At 44.7% G+C, this 15,072-nt stretch overlaps 1 protein-coding gene across 1 annotated transcript in view; it reads right to left on the reverse strand.

The window, feature by feature from the left end:
* cracd (capping protein inhibiting regulator of actin dynamics) overlaps window positions 1-15,072 on the reverse strand; it is a 33,837-nt gene that overhangs the window by 6,864 nt on the left and 11,901 nt on the right. Inside the window, exons 2-7 of the mRNA XM_080431150.1 lie at window positions 8,660-8,828; window positions 6,786-6,918; window positions 6,163-6,318; window positions 5,194-5,259; window positions 4,126-4,362; window positions 1,148-3,422 (exon numbers count right to left, since the gene is read on the reverse strand). Coding sequence (XP_080287276.1) covers window positions 1,148-3,422; window positions 4,126-4,362; window positions 5,194-5,259; window positions 6,163-6,318; window positions 6,786-6,827 — 2,776 coding nt within the window. The 5' untranslated portion in view covers window positions 6,828-6,918; window positions 8,660-8,828. The remainder of the gene's footprint in view (window positions 1-1,147; window positions 3,423-4,125; window positions 4,363-5,193; window positions 5,260-6,162; window positions 6,319-6,785; window positions 6,919-8,659; window positions 8,829-15,072) is intronic.

Below are 15,072 nucleotides of genomic sequence, written 5' to 3' on the forward strand. Positions count from 1 at the left end.
TGAACCGTGTCACATTCCTTTACCACTGTACTGCATTATGACGTGACAGTTTTTTTTAAACATATACTGTACTGTTTACATATAGACATACATGTAGGCTATGGCTATTTTGAGGTTTTTATTAAACCTTGTTTACTTCCCCATGTACTTAACATTACTAGTGTACATGCTACTCTTCACCTGTGTCCATTCATACATTAACATGCTTGTTAAGGATAACTGTTGATAGACTACATACAGTATATTTATTCATTACATTCATTGTTGTTGATAGGCTACAATATATATTCATATTCATATATTAATTATTACTGAACTCCTTATTTTCCTACCTCATTCATTTAGTTTCAGGGTTTTTATTTACTTTTACTCTTTCTTTTCCTGTACCTCTCTTGGGCTTTGGATGAAGATTTTATTGTTTTCAGGTATGCAAACATCAAACGTATAATCCACTGTAATGACACCTTATCTTATCTTGTTTTTCTTGTCTGTGTCTGAGTCTTTGACTCCATAAAATCTAAACCATTTGCTACCTGAACTAGTGTAGTTGGTGTCTGTCTGACTGTCTGTGTCTTATTACTGTCTTGCAGGCAGACGTAACACATTCTAGGACCTAAAACTCCTGTTTGGTCTCTGAAGTGTTCATTCACCAAAGGTCCTTGATAAAGATCCATGGCTTAGGAAGAGTAAACAGTTCAGCGTACACTGGCGTTTCCTTCACACATTTCTCTTTGCAAGGTCAGAAAGGCATCTGAGAAAAGCATTTTGGCCTACCCTATATGACATTAAAACTCTTTTGAGTTGAATGGTCCACAAGGTGTGCTCAATTATGCTAATTTATCTTAGCATTTATTTAGAGGTAATCTTCACATGCTCAGTTCAAGTATCGTATAGACTATATTGCAATATCAATTGAGACCGAAAGGGATTTGCTTTAGTGCAGCTCAATATGACAAAACCCAAACCATTTAATGAACATTTAACTATTACCTCATGCAATAAAAAAAACAAGCTAAAATGAAGAGAACATAATATGCTCTTTTAATCACAAAATCAATAATACTCAAATAAATTATTATTACAGCATATTGCATGTATTTTAAATCAGAAAATGACAACACACTTAGTGGTCTAACGGGACACTGACCTTTCCGGAGGAGCTCTGTCTTTCTGTCTGTCTTCTCTCTCCAGGGGATGTTGATGGAGGGGAAGAAGGACTTCTTCTCCTTGGGCTCCTCATCCCCTGGGACATGGCTGCTCCTGCGTAGCTGGGCCACGGCCGAAGAGGAATCTTCGCCCCGTTCTGCCTGATCCTGGCCGGGCGACTCCGCCGGCCCCCCTGCCCTCTGGGTTGTAGCATCACTGGAGACCCCTCGCACCGTTTTGGGGAGCGGCGACGGGGGAGGGGTGGCGGGTTTCGGCGACACGGTGGGTCTTTGGTAGAGCGGCGGTTTGGAAAGCGCTTTCTCGCCCTCGCCATGCATCGCAGCGGCACTTTGAGACCTGCCCGATTTGGCCCGTAGGACGGCAGGGGAGGCGGCTGCGTGTGAGAACCTGCTGCCTGCGCTCTCTGGATGGGGAGACACAGGGCTCGATTTATCCGAAAAGACAGAGGAGCAGTCGGAGTCCGGCTCTATGGGCGTGAGCGGGGAGGGGACCCCATCGAAGCTGTCCCCCGCGCTGTACCGTTTCTTCCTTTTCTCTGTGGACTGTTCGCTGTGAAAGCGGAGCGAGTAGTTGGTCCTCCTCAGCTTTATGCCAAAAGGAGAGGGCTTGTCCTCGCCACCCTCTGACCCTCTCTCCTCCTCCTCCTCCTCGTTGTAATCCGAGTCATCCGCCTCACCCTGGCTCCCGTTCTTCACCTCCGCCGCTTCAGCTTTGGACCCGGGGCTGGGAACCAGGAAGGAGGGGAGGTCTTTGGCAAACACACACTCCTCTGGGCCTCTCTCCGCGATGCGGACTGTTTTAGCCGCCTTGCTCTGAGCCCTACCGCCCGGGCCCGGCGAGGCCGACGGGGAGCTGCAGGGGGCCTCGGGCGTAGACACGTCCTTCCCTCCGTCCCTGACGTCCAGACTCAACAGCTCCGAGTTACGATTCGAGTCTCCGAACTTCTTCTTCGCGGGGGTGATGGAGAACTTGGCGTTGGCAGACATGGTCTTCCTGAGGTTGGTGTGTGAGAAGGGAGGCTGGTTCAGGTCTTCGCTGCTCGGCCGAGTCTGGTTCCGTCCGGATTCCGGGTGATCGTCGTACTTGCCCTCCTCGGCGCCCTTGAATATCTTCGATCGAATGCTGGCCCATTCTGCCAGGACGGCAGCGCTGGACTGGTCCGTGGCGGGCGAGGTCTCGGTGAGGGATTTGGTCTTGGCGGACTTGCGGTCGGGCGATATCTTGCCCTTGGCCAGCGGCAACCCCATGGCTCTCTTGTCTTCTCCCAAGCCCAGCAGAGACTTGCAGGCCGTGTCTTTGATCTGGTCCATGTGGACGGCCGTCCCGCAGAGCTGGGCCCCCGTCACCAAGATGGCCGTGTGGGGGACATACTGTGAGGACGGCAGGTGGGAGTCTCCTCCTTCAGAGGAGGAGGTCTTGACGCCCTCCGCCGTTTCGGCCGCGGGCCCGCTGTGATGTCCCGCCACGGGCGTCAGGTTGACCTTCTGGAACAGGATCTGTTTCTCTCCAGAGGACACCTTGAAAGAGAATGGTCTCTGCCTCTCCTCCATCTCCCTCCAGCGGAGTTCCTCCGCCCTCCTCTTCCTCTCCTGGGGGGGCTTCAGCTCCTCCTCTTCCAGTTTCCTCCTCTCCTCCGCCTCCAGTTTCATCTTCTCCTCCATCTCCTCCTTTAGCCTCCTCTGTCTCTCCTCCTCTTCTCTCAGTCTCTTTCCCTCCAGCTCCAGCCGCCTCCTCTCCTCCTCCTCCTCTTTTCTCCTCTGCTCCTCCAGGCGCTTTCTCTCCTCCTCTTCTCTCCGGCGTCGCTCCTCTTCTTCTTGCCTCTTCCTGGCCTCCTCCTCCTCCTCCCTCCGTCTATGCTCCAGCTCCTCTTGCCGCCTCCTCTCCTCCTCCTCCCTCCTCATCCTCTCCTCTTCCTCCCTCCTCATCCTCTCCGCCTCCTCCCTCTGTCTCCGTTCTTCCTCCTCTTTACAGAGGCGCTCCTCTTCCTGCTGCTTGCGGCATCTCTCCTCCTCGAGTTCACGCGCTCTCAGCTCCTCCGCTCTCCTCCTCCTCTCCTCTTCCTCCTCCCGTCGGAGCCTCTGCTCTTCCTGCTCCCTCCTCTGCCTGGACTCGCGTCTCTCCTCCTCCTGCAGTCTCTGTTTCTTGGAGGTCTCTGGGGACCCGTAGGGAGGCTCCTCAGCGGCTGTCCTCTGCTGGCCTCCTTCAGCCTCCTGCTCCTCCTGCAGAACCCCGGGGAGAGAAACCTCGTGGAGATCCTAGGAGAAAGACAATCCAGGTTACACTTGGCCACCTAGGAGTCGAGTCCCAGTCCCCGCTATGTGTCCAAGAGCGAGACACTTAAGCCCCAACTGCTCCCCGAGTGCTCAATATGCCCACCTGAGCAGATATCAGCTGGATGAAGCTGAAACTGAATTTCCCTTGTGGGATTAACAAGTTCTACACTTTTACTTCTTACAGCAGTGGTTCTAAAACTTCTAAAACCCTTTCATGTCAACCCTGAATGGAGGTCAGGGACCTCCATACAAGATTTGTGTTGTAATTGTTGACATTTTTATTTTCAAATAGCCGATGTAGTTACACTGATTGTGGATGCTATATTAACTCATTTTATATTAACCCCACTTTGAGAAAAGAAAGAGTAAAAGTAAATAAAAACCCTGAAACTAAATGAATGAGGTAGGAAAATAAGAAGTTCAGTAATAATGAATATATTAGTATGAATATATATTGTAGCCTATCAACACTCAACAGTCATATCAACAATGAATGTAATGAATAAATATACTGTATATATATTTTTTATCATACAATGAGAGTGAATGGAATCATAACTGCCATTTCCGCAATCACAGAGCATAAACATCATGTGCAATATGTGGATATTGGTCATATATTGTATTATATCATGACTGGGTAGCTTTACAACCCCAGATTCTATCAAAGTGTTTCTGGACTCACCCGTGTAAAGCGCCTGTGCTTGCGGGACACCCTCTGGTTCTTGGGCTTGACAGCCAGTTTGTGCTTGGCGGCGGTGTTGTCGAGGCGCGGGGCGGACAGGGGAACAGAGTCCAGGTTGATGGACTCGATAGTGCCGTCGGGTGGAAGAACTCGCCTGGACCTGGGCGACCTGACTGGAGTGCTGTGCGTCCCCGTCCCCGTCCCCTGCTGGGCCGGAGCCTGGACCTGCTGGGCCCCCTGATCGTGGGGTGACACGGTCATGAAATGTTAGTTGACGATTTGTCATACAAATACTATATCTACTATATAGATTTTTGGCATTGAACATTGGAACGTATAAATCAAAATGACTTACTTTTATGCTTTGTAAACAAAAGTGCCACAAGGCAGATATGATAAATATACAAAGAAATTACTGACAAAGACCGCTACCAATAATCAAAAATAAACAATGTACTGTACTATGGCCAAAACAGGCCATGAATTTAATAATTGTATACTACAAACATCCTATATTAAAATTGCCTGATGGGAGGGCCAGCAGGCGGACCACGGCCACGTCACTGTGACTCAGCCATAACCATAAACAAACCCGATACGCCCATATCCGGTTATCCAGAGCCATAGATCCGACCGCTATGTGCATGTACTGTATGGGACCGACTGACTTCAAACTCAGCATGCACATCGGCAAAGAATCGAGGGAGAGCAGTGCCCGCCGTCGAGTCGCTCGGATATGCGGTTGTCCGGAACCGCAGATCCGACCGCGATATGTCCATACTGTATATAGGCATATATGGATATCCAGTTGAGAACCGCCGATCCAAACGATATACCCATATATGGGCATGCCAATATAAGGGCATATACTGACGACATCAGAGATCTCCATGTGGGAATAAAAGGGACAAAGACAGACAGGTACAACGGGTACTCTGACAAAGCCCCGGCCGACACTATGACTCGGACATATCGGTCGGATCGGCAGTGCGACGTAGGTGTGCGGCCCGAACCTCTAGTCTCAAATAACTGCGATGAGACGCTTATTATTATTATGAATAGGCCTACCTTGGCCTGCTGGGTCACGTGGACGTGCTGCTGGGCTCCTTGGGGCTGCTGGACCACCTGGACCTCCTGGTGGAGGAGACAAGCAGAACATGAGTCATCATGTGTCCGTACTGAATTCTGCCGCATCATCAGCATTCCTCCGCAGCTCAGCACTGAGCAGACGCTGCTCTCAGAGGAGGTGGAGAACATCTTTAGTCAGTGATTCTCAGTCCTTTTCATTTCAAAGGACCCCTCAGTTTGAAAGGCATTAAGCCCACGTACCCCCATTTGATCGAATTTTTATCTCTGTGACCCACTGTACACTGTAAAATCACGAGTGTACGCATGGAACCAAATGGACCCTTTGGTTCGATTTTTACACTCTCAGAGTTATATACCCATATCGGAACATTTGGCTCCTTTGGTGGGGTTCTGCGGACCCCGCGCTGAGAACCAGTGATCTTAAGGGCCATTCACACTGAGCACTATAACTATAAAAAACTATATTGTTTTTAAAACCGTTGAGTGAAGTGGATGGCAGAGTTAACACCACAAAGACAATGGTGAACAATATAGTTATTATAGTTATTGTTATAGGTATAATGCTCAGTGTGACCGGCCCTTTAGCAGTGGTGTAAAGTACATTTACTCAAGTACTGTAATGTGACGCATTGTGAGCTCGTAGATCTGCTATTTTCAAAAGATTTGTATACATTTTATACATTTGAAAGGGGACATTCTGCACAATGAGTACTTTCTACTTTTGGTACTTTAAGTACATTTTGATACCAATACCTTTGTACTTTTTACTCAAAGGGATAGTTCACCCAAAAAAAATATTTTTTTCTATCTATTAGTCACCCCATGCATGGATACAAGTGTCCATGGGGTGATTAATCGATAGAAAAAAAGTCATTTTAGGGGTGAACTATCCCTTTAAGTAGAACATGTGAGTACTTCTTCCATCACTACCGGCCATTTAGTCAGTACCTTTGGCTGGGGTTCTGGCGGCGCCGCCTCCATCTGGGCCTCCACCTTCAGAGGACTCTGAGGAACCTCCTCCTCGTCTGAGCTGCCCTCGTCTCCCTCGCTCCGACGCTGAGACGGAGGCTTCTGGCCAAACTTGATGCTCTGTGCTATCTGCCTCTGTGTGACGGACAAAAAGAACACTTATTTTATCATGTACTTTGTTTAAATTGTATTATTATTTCTTAATTTTGCGATAAATGTGTTCACCATTTTGAGTTGTCTTTTTGTTGTGTCTTGTTTTGTCGTTATGTATCGGTTTGGGTTGCATTTAATTTGTTTTGGTTTTATAATATTTGAATAATTATGTAATTATTGTTCATTCGTATTGTGGTGTATGCAATGGAAGAGGGACATTTGACACCATGTTTTATCACTGGGGCCCCCAATCTACACCGTAAAATGCTCAATATCAAGTGTAACAAATGGAACCAAATGGACCCATCCATTTTGGTTCCATTTGTACACTCTCAAGAGTCACAAACCCGTAAGGTTCCATTTGGTCCCATTTGAACACTCTCACCAGGGCAGACCTGTTTGTCCCCGGGCCTGACATTGAGAAACGGTACCTAAAACAGCAAGCCCACCTGCAGGTTTCTGACTTTATCGGAGACGTTCTCCTGGGACATGGTCTGTTCTAGGCAGGGCTCCGGCACCGGCTCCTCTGGGATGAAGATGCTGTCGTGGGAGAGAGCTCTGGAACCAATTGGATTCAACTCCCTGCAGAAGAATGAATGACAGTACTGCTGATTTAGTTTAGTTTAGTTTAGTTTAGTTGAAAAGCAAATAACCACATATTGTATTGGCAAAGCATCAGATAGGTTAATAGCAGTTCTAGGATAAAACACACAAAAAGTCCTCTCACAAGCAACAGAAAAACGGGACAGTGACAACATTTTAAACAGAATACATCGACCTATTTTTTTTTTTACAAAGAAACTGTTTCCAACAGCCAAGCTTTTGGAAACATTTTCGTTTATATGCTCTCAAACTACTTGTCATGAGAATCCAGGATGTTCCAGCAGCACACGATTTAAGAAAAGGATTTAACTCCAACGCTATAGCGTGTCATTATCATCATTCACCTATTCATTCACTCTGAGCAGGGTGTGTGGGAGCATCCTTCTGTAAATCATTTCTGCACAAAGAGAAAGGGAATGGATCTCTGCACAGGCAACACCACTGTAATCCACCAATTAAAGGCTGAGATCCAGACAAGGCCTTTTATGATCCGAGCCTCTCCCTCTTCCCATGAGCGTGACACTGCAGGAAACAACCAACTGAAATGTGTAACTCACTCAAGTCGAGTCTCAAATGACATGCTAAAAAAGATTGGGAACCCGTGTTATAGTGGGCATATACTTGCTACTTCCTCTCCAGCTTGGAATAAGACCAGCTAAGTTGCTCTTAGAGACTAAGGTCAAAATGTTCTGAGACGTATGGACAATTAATTATTGATAAGGCCCGATTTAGTGCTCTGCGTCAGCACAAAACAAGCCACAGTGGGAACAGCTCACTGTAGGGCACAAATGGAAGGGTCCTTTACAGAATAACACTGTTATATCATTTAGTTCTGGCTTGTAATGTCATGTGGAGTATATAAACAAACCCTCTGTCACACATCTTTTCCATACACCCCCCCCACGCAGTGGCCAGGCTAGGGACCAAATGGACCCTACAGGGGGTACCCTGTAGGGTCCATTTCAACACTCTCAGAGTTAAAGCCTGTTAGTGTCCATTTGGTCCCTAACTATCAATAATTTAGCTGGGGACCCCCCCTCAATGTCCTTTAACCCATTAAATCCGGGAAAGCATTTGCGTCATTTTAGATTTCAACTTTGGCTATTAAAAAATTGCAGATATCCAAGCTCACAGCGCGTCACTTCGTGCCGCAATGCGACCTTGTAGGTTCTTCTATTTTTGAACATTTTTGAAGTGAAGTGTAATTTAGCATTTTTTTAAAAACACAAATCTTCTCTTCTGGGGGTCCCTGGCACAAACATTTTTCAGATGGGGGGTCCGCGGCCAAATACATATACATTTGGGGGTCCTTGGCATGAAAAAGTTTGAGAACTACTAATTCAGAAGGCATTTGTAGAATCAGCCTCAGGCCTTAAAAAGGGATAGCTCACCCCCATTTTTTCTATCGATTAGTCACCCCGTGGAGACTTGAATTCATGGATATTTTTTTTATTTTGACGCATTCCTAAGCCAATAATTTCATGACCGGCAGCGGTTCCGGTAGGAGACACAAGGAGTCTCCTTTGTGTCTCCTACCGGAACCGCTGCCTACCGGTTTCGCTGATCACCAAATTATTGCCTTAGGAATGCGACAAAAACAAAAAAATATCCATGAATTCAAGTCTCCATGGGGTGACTAATCGGTAGGAAAAAAAAGTAATGTTTTGGGTGAACTATCCCTTTAATGGGTTCAAAAGGGTGCATTTCTTGTGGTCATTACCTCAAATTCTGATTGGTGTCCTCGTCGTCAGACACGACCCCATTGCACACCTCTCCGGTGGAGTAACTGGCCTTCAGCTCCACGGCATCGAAGCCCCTCACCACTTCCCTCTTCTTCCTCTTCCCAAACAGACGTTTGAAGGGCTGGAATTTGCCCTGTCGCCTCCTCTCTGTTGCCCCAACCACACGAAAATATTAATAATACATTTGTGATAACATTTGTGATAATCTTTATACCTCATGTTCCAAACACACCAGGAGGGTATGAAAGGTATTCCGTGTGCAGTGTATGGACAGCATGTGTGCGTGTGCATGGATGTGCGATGCTTTGCTGTGTGATTGAATCATGAGACATGATCGCAGTGGTGGAAGACGTACTCAGATGTTTTACTTAAGTAGTAGCAATAACACAATATAAAAACACTCTGTTACTACAAGTAAAAGTACTGTATTCAAAGTTTTACTTGAGTAAAAGTACAAAAGTACTGGCATCAAAATTATACCCACTGTACCAAAGTATTGTGGGTATATTGCGAGCTTGTAGATCGTCTTTTTCGAATAGCCGACCTGAAGTAGGCTAAAAAATAGGGCTAGTAAAAAGTGCAAATTTGACTCTGAGATAGTGGAGTAGAATTTTAAAATATTGCAAAGTAAAATAAATGTACCTGTACTGTAGTACAGTACTTGAATAAATGTACGTTTACTTTCAACCACTGCATGATCGATTGAATCAAGCTAGACACAGGAGATGGAATGACAGGACAAGAACCTTGGCTCTGCTGTTCACACTAACTGTACCCACGTTCACAGCAAGGGAAGAGGAGAAATACCCAGTGGTGGATAAAGTACTCACTCCCAGTACTTGAATCCAAGTATGCCGTAGATACTCCTGGTCGGTCACATATTACTCAACTACAAGTGAAAGTTGCTCTGTCAAATTTGTACTTTGTACAACATGCTTCTTTTTTTTAAGTATCCACGGGTGCATGCTTTAAAAACAAAAAAAAGTGCATGTACTTTCAAAAGTACAATTTGTACTGTACTTTGTACAAATGACATTCTATTTTATTATCAATGTATCGCTGTACTACAATTTAGACATTTTCCCAAACAATTAAAGGAGTTTCCAGGAAGTAAAAAAAAATATCAATAGTGAAAATAGTATATCTATGAGCTATTTTCAGTATATTTGAAATAGAGTTTAAGTAGTAAATTCATAATGTACCTTTTCCTCTCCCTGGATATATTGTGGAGTTAAAAAGTACAATATACCGTAAGTACAGATCCAAAACAATTATAATAAAAGTACAATACTCTTGTAAATGTACCTTGTTAATATCCACCACTGGAAATACCTTATTAAGCATGATAAACTGTTGAAACCACACTTTGTCACACCTGTTACAACTGCTAACATGCAAACTCACAATGTCCCACAGCGAAAAGATTCCTGCTCGATAGCGTTCTTATAGAAGTTTGCAGAAACCCTCAACGGTATGTGGCTGTCCACATGGGCTCAGGGACATGTCAAAAAAGTCACCCCCCGGAATTGTGGTGGAACCTCTTACCTCAGTGCTCCAACACAGCCACATAGTACAACACACTCACAGCTTGTACAAATGCATATTTCAATCCAGAACTGCACCAGACCAGACTTTGATTGGGTTCTCTGTGTTTGCACTTGGAGGCAGCATTAGATTAACGATCAGGAATCTGCTGCGTAGGTATTGTCACACATATGCCGGTCATTTCCTATTTACGAGTATTTTATCACAATACACTTCCAACAATTAATTTAAATGGAATTATCATACCAAATATAACAACAGTATCAAACCTCTCTGTAAACCTACCTGTTTAAGCAAAGCGGTTTCAGTGAACCCTCCCTACCATCAGAGAAATCATAACTTAAGGTTGATTGCCAAAGATAGTGCGTCCCTTTCATTATGATACTGTAGTAAGGTTGGACCTTTGTTTTATAACGTTATTTCCACACCATCTCTGCTTGCCAGGAAGTTATAAACTGTGTGATATCAGTTCAACTTTCTCATGTGTCAGGCGGGAAAATAAATAAATACTGCTCTCTGCTCTCTCCTTAGGAGCCCTGTGATGTAATGTGTTGACATGAGGTAATGAGCATGCTATAAGCAGCTTTGCTGGCTGTGCGCACGTTATCTCTGTGTGACCTTATAATCTCATGTCACATTAAAGGACCGGTCATAACCAGACGAGCCATGGTGATGTTCTGAAGATAGATTTTAGAGTGATGTTTTAACCACATACTGTAAGCTCTGCCTATAAACTTCGTTGTGTGCCAAATAGTGAAGATGGCCGATTTATGCATCATATGATATGATGCGGTATGATATCGTAGTTGTGCTACTTTAGCAATTTTTGTTATAAGCAATCTTTGAAAGATTTATAAAAAAATATTTGTGATAAAATTGTTAAAAAAAATGCCTATAACATGCCCAAAATAGGGATGCCAAGTTGAAAGTGGTTAATGCAACTAGGAATCTAGATTCAAAGGTGCAATTATTTAATGCTTCAGCATGACAAGAGAAAAAGGGCATACTTCTGTGTCTGTCTGTGAATGTCAGGGTGTGTGTGTGTGTGTGTGTGTGTGTATTGCTGTTGTCGTCTGTCTGTGTCTGTGTGTGTGTGTGTGTGTGTGTGTGTGTGTGTGTGTGTGTGTGTGTGTGTGTGTGTGTGTGTGTGTGTGTGTGTGTGTGTGTGTGTGCGCATGCGCATGCGCGTGTGTGGGGGGAGGTCTAGTGGACGAGCAGAAGAGGGTGAGGTTACACAGCTACTCTACACCACAGTGCAGAGCGGCGCTCTCAAAGCGCCGCGGGTATCCCTTTCACAGCTATAAGTAGCAACCAGTGTGGGATTTCACTTGGCAGTGCGTGGTGCATTGTGGGTAATGATACAGTGAACTCCTTTCCACGCTCAGCATCCGGGATTCTCCGAAATGTGTGTCTGGGACGGAGGGTGGGTGTGTGGGTGGGTGTGTGGAAGAGACGCGTAGACAGAGGGTTTGTTTATATGCTCCACATGACAAGCAAGAACTAATTAATAGCCGTATTCTAGGGCAGTTGTTCTCAAACGTTTTAGTTTCGAGGACCACCGGTTTAGTATGCATAAAGGCCATGGACACCCATAACTCTGAGAGTTAAAGAACTCAATGTCCATTTGGTCCCTAGCTATCAATAACTGAGCTGGGGACCCCCTGGAACCCCCTCAAGGACCCCCGGGAGTCCCCGGACCCCACTTTGAGAACCAATAGGGAGATCCTCGACTAAAGCACAATGTTTCTCAGAGTGGGGTACCGGGACCCCCAGGGGTTCTTCAGGGGGTTCCAGGGGGTCCCCAGTAAAATGAGGAACAGTTTAAACACTTATGCCTTAATACCCTATTAATTTTTTTTGCTATTTGAAAATAACAGATTTTGAACCAGGGAGCCCCATAAGAGAAGACCAAAGAGAAGATGAGAATAATTTGTCACGATGCAATACATTGTGAATTGTAGAATTTGCTAAGCAAATCTTCCCAAATATTCTCTTATGGGGGTCCCCGGAACAAAACCTTTTCAACTGGGGGCCCACAGCCAAATACATATCAATTTGGGGGCCCTTGACTAATCAACTAACAACGTTTTGTTTGACTAAGACAAAACTGAGCGATTAATCAATTAATCGGACGGACAGCCCTATAGTATACTGTACATAGGATTTCTTGTATTTTTTATGTTAAACTGACTAAAGATTATGCTCTGTGTAATGGTTGATCTAAAATAGGTCGTTTCGCTGTTTTATGAAAACCCATTTATCCTGGGGCATATCTGTATGACCCCTGTGTAAATTACATCAAAAGATCAATACAAAGATCAATGAGTCCTGACCAGACTACATCAATCACATCTACGTCGTTAGGAAACCAACACAGAACCCACATCTCCACAGTGGCAATGTTTTACAAATTCACTCTTCTTTGTTTCTTATACAGTAGAGTCTACTGTATTATACGTCTACCGGGTAGACGTTTAATGCCAGCCTAATAGTCAGCTTGCTGGCTTGGTTTCACCTCATGTGAAAGACCATGCTAGCTGTCAAACACAATAATACAGCTTTTGTTTTGTTTAGTGTGCTTACTCCTGTTCTGAGACAAATGGATGACACATTCGATTCTCTGTCTGTCTCTGTCTCTCTCTCTCTCTGTTAGTCACATCCATTCTCACTGTCTGAGTGTCTGAGTGAAATGAGTAATATACAGTGACCATGCAGACATCCTGGTTTGGCCGGGATTGTCCCAGTTTCAAGCTGGGTTTCCAGAGTCCCGTCAAATACCTAAAAAACGTCCTGGTTTTCACCACCATTAGAATAATAACACTAGTTTTGAGTGATTGCATAGATGTTTGTCATGTTCTTTTCTGAAAGGTGCAGCCAGTCATTAGGTGGACTAAGTGCTAAAATCATTGTCCCCCAACCTGAGGAAAACAGATGAAAATAGTCACAGAAATTGACTAAGGGTCCTGGTTTTGTTTTTTGGAAATATGGCCACCCTAGCCTAGAGTAATAGCATGGTGTGGCACTGATGTCCTCCCCCACCCTCAGCCTCGTCTCCCAGCATCAGGGGTCTGTCCTGGGCTTCTGCTCTTACTACGCTCTGCTCTGGGCATGCTCACACAGTCATGCGTGAAACAGGAAGGGACGCGTTTGTTTTGACCACTCAGCAGTGCTCCACACAGCAGCTAGACAACAGACAGAACTAGGACATCCTACTCAAGTAGAAGTACTGCTACTTGACATGGATATTACTCAACCACTTGAACCCTAAATACTTGGTTGATCCAAGTCTCTCAGGGCTCTATACTTGGTCCGCTCCTTTTTTCCCCTCTACACCAAATCTCTTTGACAAAAATAACAAAAGAGACTTCTGTTACTCTCATGTAAAAATATAAAAGTATAGCTCTTTTGAAGACTTAGAGTTACTTAGTTACATGGTTACATCCTGAGTGTGATGATTTCCATATATATATATATATATATATATATATATATATATATATATATATATATATATATACATCCTACCAACCAATCCCTCTCCAGTGCACTAATGCTCAAAATGTTATAATAATAATAATAATAATATAAGACAACTTTATCAAAAACTGACTGACGAGAGAAGAGGTTCAAAGCAAACTTAAATAGAATCTCCTCCTGATTGTGACAGAACAGCATCTGTAGGCTACTTTGCCATTCTTGTCTTTCCAAAAGTAGTTGAGTACATTAAATAAATCATGATCTACTTAACAACTGCAATCCAGAACTTATTTAATGCGTAAAACATTATTTTCACCAATCTGTGTGGTAGATTATGTTAATACAGTATAACTAGTACTGCTGTGGTTGGAGGTGGTCTGACTACTCTTCCATTGGTAGGACACCTACTGGTTGACAAGTTGTACCGCCTGAAGCTCATATGCACAATATCTCCCCAGAGCAAGTGGGGATTCCCCCTGGGAGGGGGGTAGAAATTTGGTCTAGAAACTAGAAAACGTGCTTCTCGGAGCACACTTATCCGCCAGGTCAGGTAGGTTATTGTGGGCCAGCAATGTTCGGAATTCAGTCATTGCAAAAATCAGCCTCCTGGTGTCGCTATAATAGGCCGATGTGAAAAGGGTAGCATTTCTACCTCTGCCTTTCACGGCAATCGGACGCTGCATTTATGAAAATATGTTTGGACAAAATCCAATGATGTTTGGACGAAATCTGTATGAATAATGTCAAAAGATTTGTTTTGCAAAAATCGGCCTGCTGGTGGCGCTAACAGGCCGATGTGAAATATTTGGGGCAGATTTTCTGCTCTGGCATCCACACATGTGCACAGTTTCACATCGATCGGGCCAACGGTGCCGGAGATTAGCTGTTCACAGACGGACGGACGGACAAACGTACGGACGTACGGAGACAATTAATAATATCTGTAATAAGATACTTTTCCACCCTTGCCAACAGAGAAACACAATGTTAGGGTTAGGCTATGGCCAGAGCCACAGCCAAAGGCTATGGCTATTTAGGGGCCCTTGCCATGCTTAAGTCTGCGAAGCCCTGCTATAGTGTGCTAGTTGTGTCATATTGTATGTTTGTCAGACACATACTGTACAGTGGCTCACTGCGCACTGTACTGTAACTCTGCCGCAAACACAACACACTAACATTACAGCAAATTAATGCTTTCTGTAGAATGATGTAATCAGTATGTCATAGGGTAAATGAGAGCTCTATGGCCAGTTGGCTCCATTACGTTGACGTGTGTCCATAATCCAGGCATTCATTTCAATTACTCCATGTTACGTCAGTCAGCAGGGCTTTGATTTACTCAGTCTGTTCCTGGTCCGCTCATGGAGAC

Source organism: Gymnoscopelus braueri (genome assembly GCF_963280865.1).
Source record: "Gymnoscopelus braueri genome assembly, chromosome: 6".
NCBI classification, from domain to species: domain Eukaryota; kingdom Metazoa; phylum Chordata; class Actinopteri; order Myctophiformes; family Myctophidae; genus Gymnoscopelus; species Gymnoscopelus braueri.